We start from the raw sequence: 8420 nt of genomic DNA on the forward strand, positions 1-8420 counted from the left end.
CATAGCTGCCCATAGCATGAGGTCTGCATTGCCTGCGTGAGGCAGGTGTACAGCAAGCATTATGCAAGGCTCGAGCTCCCGGCATGCGATGCCGAACGCAAGCCTTTCAGTAGAGCTTGACGGTCGACAAGAAACATCCCTCTTGGCTTGGCGAAGCCGAGATTGGTCTGCTACGACGTGCACGCGATCCACCGCAACCCGTTCGGGGACAAACGGGTCTTAGCACTAATACAAGTGCACAGTCAGGGAGGACTTCGAAGAGGGAAGGAGAACAAGCACAACATCAGTGCCAAGACGGTCTAGGTATGAAGGGGTTGTCAACTCGTTAGGTGGCAGTGAGCAACTCGCCGGACAAGCAAATGGGCGTCAGGGCCTCGTAATGCTTGGGTGAGGAGAGTGTGAGCCACGTGTGGTCTTAAATCTCATGATTGTGTAAGTCGAGGCAATAGCGATAACGAATGGCTGAAAACGCAGCGACGCACACCATGTAAATGGAAGACAATGCCATAGTCAGCAAGGAATCATGCTACAAGCGACGACAATGTGGCAGCAGTCAGATAATCTTGTGATATTTGCGATGAAGCCGTGTAGAGTAAAGACGTGCAATGAGGAAACAGAAGAGGAAGCTTCGTCAGCGAATCCAGCCGACGACGCGCGGCACCCATCTTGCACCATCTCTCACCTGTGCAGGGCGGACCCCATAGGTTTTTGCACCTGGGCAGGTTGAAGTGGAATCGCCCCAACTCCTAGGCCCTACAGCGCATTCTCGCCGGCTCGTCCACGCAAGCACACACGCATTCTTCTCTTGCCTTCTCGTAGCTGCCTTCTCTGTTAACTTCAATACACAAGCTCGACCCTCAGGAAATATCTCGACGTCAAAAAGCGACAGCGACAGTATACCATCCCTATACATCCCGTAAAAGCCCTCAGCGCTCTGGAAACCGTGGCGAAGGCTCGGGCGGTGTTGGCTCTGGTGAGGCGCAGCCACTGAAGAGAGGCTGCCCACCTACTACCACTTACCTCACACGCTCGATCTCGTTGGATCCCAGACCTCTCTGCACACACACCACCTATTCGCACCACACACATCACACAGCATTATGGCGGCCCGACCGCAGAGTCTGGACGAGCAATTCGACTTCGACGCCAACGATCTGTCCGCGCAATTCGAGAACCTCCTTCGAACAAGGCGACTGAATGAACTGGAAGAGCAGTCACGACCCCGATCACAATCACCCAGATCTAGCGTCCGCTCCTCAACACAGTCACACCTTTCAACCTTCTCGCGAGAATCAGTGTTGTCCTCTCCACGAACGTCGACAGGCTCGCAGCCGCCGCATTATAATGTATCTAGAAATTACCCGATCATTCCTCGGCCGCCATCCGATGCTGCATCGCTCAAGTTCCGCAACTTCCTCATAACAATGTCTATCACGCCCACCAAGTACGAAAACCCAGGTCTGCTAGACGATGCCCTCACACATGTACCCCTCGACCGGATATATCAGGAGGCAGACGAGGAACACAATATCATGAAAGGCATTGCCGCCTCAATGGGCGAGAACGCGAGGCCTGAGTGGAGCTACCAGGACTGCGTGATCCGTATGCTGCTGAGATGGTTCAAGCGATCATTCTTCACATTTGTGCATAATCCTCCATGTTCAGTATGCCACGGCGCGACTGTAACAGCAGGCTCGACCCCTCCCACGCCCGACGAGCAAGCACGTGGTGCTTCGCGTGTCGAACTCTACCGATGTCAAAATGGCACATGCGGTGCTTACGAGCGCTTTCCACGATATACTGATGTATGGGCTCTTCTCGAGACCCGCAGAGGTCGCGCCGGCGAATTTGCGAATTGTTTCGCTATGCTCTGCCGAGCAATGGGTACCCGCATTAGATGGGTTTGGAACAGCGAAGACCACGTCTGGGTTGAGGTATACTCAGAACACCAGCGGAGGTGGATTCATGTCGATCCCTGCGAAGAAGCATGGGACAACCCACGAATCTACACTGAAGGTATGTCACACCTTCAACTGCCTGCTTCCGTACATAACTAATCATGCTTTACAGGCTGGGGTCGCAAAATCGGTTACTGCGTTGCCTTCTCAATTGATGGCGCGACTGATGTTACTCGACGCTACGTCCGCAACCCGGCCCAACATGGTCTGAGTCGCACAAAGTGCCCCGAAGAGGTATTACTTTACATTATCCACGAAATCAGGAAACTTCGACGCGAAAATGTCGAGAAGTCGATCCGAACACGCCTCATGAAAGAGGACGAACGCGAGGACAGAGAACTGCAAGGCTTTGTCGCCCACAATCTGACACGCGAGATGATCTCGAGCATGCCAGGAGCTACTCACGTACCAAGTGGCGGCGATGTCGTCAAATCCATCGAAGAACGACAACGCGAATTGGAACAGCAACAGATGCTCTGGCGAAATCAGGAGAGCAGGTGACTAGGCAGTGACGTTTGGTAGAGCTGTTCAATCACAGCTTACCGTCGACAACCAAAACTATGCTCACAGTCCGCGCCAACCACTGTGAGAGGAGAAGAGATCGCAATTCACGATCCGCGCCAAAATTTCCCGGCACGGCGTGGGCAAAAGCCTGAACCTTACGTCGATCACGATTCGCCAAGACCAGGACAAACGGGCCTGAAGCTTTGCACAGCCACGCGCAATTGCGTTGGAAGCTTCCACGAGCAACGCAACGCAATCGTCATGCTTACTGAAAGAGGCCTCGTGGCCTGCCTCATTGAGCGAATGTGAAAGCATCACCTTGACATCGTCAACGGATGACAATGCCGCTGCCAAACGTGGAACATGTCAAGGTCGATCGACGACGCGGCTCAACGAATGATCTACATTGCATATGAACGGCTACGAGCATCATCGTGCACGTCGCTCTAAAGTGCTTAGGATTTGCAGTCGTCGTCATGGCCCATTGACTGAATATTGGATCCAAGGACTTCATTGTCGGGCCCACACTGAGCCAGACTTTGCGTCGCCGGGCGCATTGCTCACGGCGCATTGCTCACGGCGCATGGACACTGCTGTCGACGATAATGTCGTCAGCACCACAATTAATCATCTTCCGAGAAGAGAGGAAGGTTTTGTATACTACAACATCACGACTAGGCTTGGAACTCGTTTTACAGCACGGCGTCATCTGCATTAGGCATATCAAGGAAGAGAATCTCATGGAGTGAGAGGTTGTTGCATTCGGAGGCGGCACAGAGAGAGATCTGGACGAGTGAAGGAATGAGACCTGGTGCGGCGACCCAGGAGTACGAGAGCAAGATAGCCCGAATCTCAAAAGATCAATGAACCACAGCAGAACACGAACCATTCCCATCCATTCCCTATCGCTTGCGTTGCTTGCCTTTCTGTTCTTGTCAACGGTGAACCCTGTCCACGGGAGGTACAAAAGCTGTATCTGCGACATTTTAACCTCTACTTGAGCATCTTCCTCTCAGCACCTTCTTTACAGCACCTTCTCTGTAGCATCGTCCCTGTAGCACCTTCTCTACAGCATTTCCCGGCAGTACCTTCCCTGTAGCACCTTCCCTATGGCGCCATCCCCGCAGCGCCTTCCTGCAGCATCTTCATCACAGTACCTTCCCTGCGATTCCTTGCCCGGGATCACTTCCCTGCAATTCCTTCACTCCACTGACTTCCCCACAACAAAATTCAGTCATCCGGTCTGCTGAGAAGCCCTCGGAATATAATCCCATCAACAACCTTTGTCAATCGCCATGCCTACACGTGCAATCTATTTGAAGATGCCAACTTGAAGATGCGACAGACTCGTGCTCAATCGCAAAGTCTTACACAGTCCTGAGTCGCACGAGAGTCACGCGATTCGGGATGCTCGACGCACATGTTATTCAGATCTGATCGTGCTCACTCTGAGTATGGACTTTCCTAATCTCACAGAATGATCAATGTAAAGTCCAAGGCCCCGCCTGATCAGGCGAAGACTGTCTGCCAGGGCCAGGGTGTGCCACTGTTCGCGTACCTAATCCAACTAATCCTGTGTCGGGTCGGATGCGTTCTTCATTGCAGAGCGGAGCGGAGATATTTCTCCCGCGGGACCGATAAAAGTCCTCTTTTGGAAAAGCGACCTGCTGGTTAGATAGAGGAAGAGGATCTGTCCAAGGTATTTCATTTCCGTAACTACAGACCTGCCTGACGGGCATCCCTTCATAGGTACATGACAGGCTACACCACGCACACCATCTCAAACATCCCAATCCTGCCCACCATCAAACCTCGCCGACTGGGGCACGTCGTACATAGGCCGCTCGACAATCACGACCTCGAGTTTCTTCTCTGGCGGCTGCTGCGTGACATCGTCGTGCATATTTGTATCGCCATTAGTCATCACGTGGGTGTCGGCCTGGGTGGCAGATCGAGACCGTCAGAGTCATTCCCGAGCACGCCGATCCCGAAGATGGCGCGGTACCGGAAGGTGGCGTACTCTATCGGACCTTCTCCTTCGTTATCGCCGTTGCGGCCAGATCCTTTCCTGCCATCGTTCGTTCTGCTCGTTCCATTGGCCTCAACACCTTCGTCCCGCCTCATTTTGACGAGCGCACCAAGGGCTTCCTCTTCCCCAAATGCATCATCGTCTTCGGCAGGTGCCATCCTCCCTTCTAGATCCACTACTTCCAGCATGCCCTGCTCGCCTTTGTATTTGATGCCCGTGGGCGCCGCCAGTCCGCTGACGGGCCGCTTGCGGTGATTCAAGATGCGACTTCCTGCGCCAGTGCCTTTCGCTGCTGCTGCTGCTGTAATACGTTTTCGTTTCTTCTCGTTCGCTGTAGCAAGAACGCCCTCACCATAGTCTGAGGAAGTAGTTGGGACAGGGAAGTCGTGTGAAAGATCTAGCATATATACCCAGCTGCAGCCGTACATCCACAGCCTGTTGCCATGCAGGAACATATCCATAGCGCGGTCGCGTATGTTGCGGAAACGGATTGGTAAGAGGCTTGAAGGGTTCCGGCGGGACCAGTCGGACAGTTTGCCTGTGATGACGGACAGCTCGACGAGGGAATGGTCCGCTGTGAGAGCGAGGATGGTGGTGTTCGGTGTTGGGTGCTCGTTGGCTAATGGATGGGGGTTGTGACGGGTTGGGTGCAGAGCAATGTTGGTGGGCTGTTTAGGGGACTGAGGCGAGGTGTTGGGCGATGGTCCCGCCTGGCGGATACAAAGTGACAGGATGGATGAGTCGAGGCGTGGGAACGTGGCGGCCCGAGTCCACCGCTGGGCATGAATAGTGGGTGTGTCGTCGTCTTCGTCGTCGTCGGAATCGGAAGAAGAGGAGCCAGACGAGGATGAATTTGAAGATTTGTCGGTAGGTGCGTCCAATGTAGTCGATGTATCTTCGTGCCCTTCCAGCGTCCACGCAGTGATATGGCCAGATAGATCGCCAGTCACCAGCACACGCGAGTCTGCAGACATTTGAACGGTGCTGATCTGATTTATGTAGTTCCCGAAGCGCTCGTCATCGTCTTCGCTTGAGGTAGGTGACAAGCGCGCCATTTGTGCATGTATGGTGGGAGCCGACTTTGGATCAGACCCTGCCAGTAGCTTGACGACGATCACAGTGCTGTCAAAGCGCACTGCAAATAACCATCGGCCATCAGGTGATATGCCGACATGGCGAGCGCCATGGTCCTGTAGTGGCGTGGGCAGCTGCACGGACCGTGACCTTGCAATACTTATGCCATCGACCACAGACCTCCGCACCTGGAACAAGCGCACGGCTTTGGAAGTGGAAGCAATGATGTATCGGCCATCGCGCGACAGTTGTGCTGACTGGATGTGATGCTCATCTTTCAATCTGATCGTCGTCAGTAAGTCATAGTCGTCTCTTGCTAGCGATAATTCTCCATCGTCTTGCCGTGGAGGGACTTCGTAGATGTGAAGTTCGTTGCTCCACCATGTCAGCAGCAGCCGGTTTCTGGATGTCGACAGCTGCGGCTGTTGTGGCAGATGTGGAAGCGATCGATGATTCTCTGATTGCCAGTTCCTCATCGGCAACAGCATAGGCGAAGCGTCCATGCCACCTGACACGAGCACACTAAATCCTTGACTCTCGTAGCTTGCAGCACATTTGGTATCGTGGTCATGGTACCGTCGATGCATCGCCTCGGCCCATTTCCGCTTCTTTTGGCCGGGTTGCATGGGAATTGCCTGGTACGCCACGGTACGTCGATCTACGCCGACTGAGTATATCTGGTCTCCTTTGACATTTGATGTGATGTCAAGCACATCAGCCTGGTGAGACTTGAGTCGCTGAACCAGAGAGAAGTTGTTGGCGTCCCAGATCTTGAGCTCGCCAGACGAGTCTCCGGAAACAATGGTCCCATCCGACAGGCATTTGACAGACCAGACAACGCAGGTGCTTCCCTCTGAGGTCTTCCCGAGCGACATCTGACGGAGAACCTTCCTACTTCGAATATCGAGGACACGAATCAAGCCGTCCTCGTACCCTGCCACGACAGTGTTCCGATCTCGCCATGTGATGCTCAGGACTTTTGATTTCTTGGTCGACGCGGGGCACAGCAATTGCTGAGAGCGAAGCTCGCCATCAGTCGTTGAGAAGAGCACAATGTCGCCACTTTGACAGCCAGCGACCAGTAGCTGAGATGGTATGTCATCTGGAACTTGTTCACTCTTTGATGCCCTGTACGGCGGCTGAGCAGCAAAGCACCAAACCTCGCCGAAATTGCTGTCTGCCCGCCGAGCCTGACTCCCAGCTGACAATGAGCATTCTGAGATAATGCCGGCGCCGCTGCTGAACAGCCTCAGTCTTCCTGCCTTGATCGACCTCCGGTCTCCGTTGTCTTCAACTGTTATATCTTGTGTCCATGCTAGCTGATCTATCGAGGACCCGACGCTGCCTCGCAAGACCGATTCCTGACTCCATCGTCCATTGTCAGGATTCCACAGCTCAACATCACCATTCTCGCGCCCAACTGCCAGTCGAAGGTCTTTCGGGGCTTGTCTCGAAATGTCGGACTGGTGTGAGAACGCGACGGCGCTGATTGATGGTGGTGGATAGGGTACAAAGCGGCACCGATGTATGTCCATCGCTGATGGGCATGCTATGGTTTAGACATGCTGGCAGGTGCTGGCGAGAGAATGCCTCGTGTTGACATTGCAGGTGCATTGAGGAATCTTTTTCTAAATCCTTATCGATAAGAATTTTGCCGCGGTGGACCCGAAGCACTCGTTCCGCATTTTGCAGGTTACCCATCCAGGCACTCCCTGATCTGCCTCCATGACAACAGTACGAGAGTATTCAATGCTCAAATGGGCACGAGTACGGGCTTGCTGAAGGACGAGCTACATGCTTGGCCAGACGAATGTCTATAGCCCGTGCGGTCTTCCAGTGACTAGTCTCAGTACTCCAGACCTGCCGCTCTGCAAGCTGGTGCACAAGATTCAGAAATAGGTGCTTCGTAAGTCCAGGAGAGCTAAATGAGTTTATCACAACTTCAACTCATGAAAACGTCGAGATAAATCTATAACCAGCTTGCTTTAGGCAAGTCAGACTGCCTAAACAGAGCTTTGAGTGGCAGCAATCCTACCTTCATCGTTGCAGAGCATGGAGGTGCAATGCAACTTCACGCAACCACCGCCCAGCATAAGAGATCTGTGAATGACGGCGAGAGGACATCGCGAGGACCTGGGAAGGTGGCTAAGTGTTCCCTGGGTGCCACGTTACCATCACCACAAACACTGTGCAAGAGTGAAGCCGAGCTTTTCTTACAGGCGCCTACTTCCGACCGGCATCGTCGGGCTTTGCAGGGCCCTTCATCCTGGCAGGTACATGTGCATCACGGTGAGCAATGGTATTGATGAAGCTCGCCATACCCTTCCACGGTTTTGAGCGGCTGGGGCAACCTTCGCGACCAGAGATGGCCCCCGTCACCATGATCAGCCTCGATCTATCATCGTTCACTAGAGCTGCGAAAGCCAATTGCTTCGACAACATAAGTCCGCGCTTCTTGGGGAAGTCGGTGCCTCAGGCACAGCCAGGCGTGCGCTTCCTCACGCCATGCCCCACTTGAGATCTCACAGAGTAAATGATCGTGCATGGCAATGAAGAAATTACCAGACAGCCGGTCGAACCACTTCGACGTTCATAAGCAGAATTCCACTCTCGTTCGTCCCAGTCCAGGGGCCCTCTGGACGGCAATTGATAATTCGAGAGGGTACAGCACGATGCGGAAAACGCATTGAACCAGAAGGTTGCCTGGGTAGCCTCTGGCGCGAAGGTCGCTACGGCGCACCCACAAACTCGTAGTAAGTAGCTCTTCTCTCCCCGGACTGGGGCAATCTCGGTGTGTGCAGCTCCGCGACGGTGTTAACATTTCCTGGGCCACTGTGATCGGATGCAGTAATCAT

General features: G+C 53.7%; 2 protein-coding genes across 2 annotated transcripts; one reads left to right on the top strand and one right to left on the bottom strand.

Moving 5' to 3' along the window:
• Positions 1-1100: 1100 nt before the first annotated feature.
• AB675_626 (Protein png1) lies at positions 1101-2459 on the top strand (the record flags this gene model as incomplete). The annotated part of the gene is made up of 2 exons (XM_018146548.1): positions 1101-2016; positions 2071-2459. 2 exons carry the CDS (start codon positions 1101-1103, stop codon positions 2457-2459), a joined length of 1305 nt encoding a protein of 434 aa, XP_018006027.1.
• Positions 2460-4385: 1926 nt separating this feature from the next.
• AB675_627 (U3 small nucleolar RNA-associated protein 4) lies at positions 4386-7100 on the bottom strand (the record flags this gene model as incomplete). Its single annotated transcript, XM_018146559.1, has 1 exon — positions 4386-7100. One exon carries the CDS (start codon positions 7098-7100, stop codon positions 4386-4388), a length of 2715 nt encoding a protein of 904 aa, XP_018005931.1.
• Positions 7101-8420: the final 1320 nt, after the last annotated feature.

The sequence above is a fragment of the Cyphellophora attinorum genome, assembly GCF_001299255.1.
Source record: "Cyphellophora attinorum strain CBS 131958 chromosome Unknown Contig1, whole genome shotgun sequence".
Taxonomy (NCBI): Eukaryota; Fungi; Ascomycota; class Eurotiomycetes; order Chaetothyriales; family Cyphellophoraceae; genus Cyphellophora; species Cyphellophora attinorum.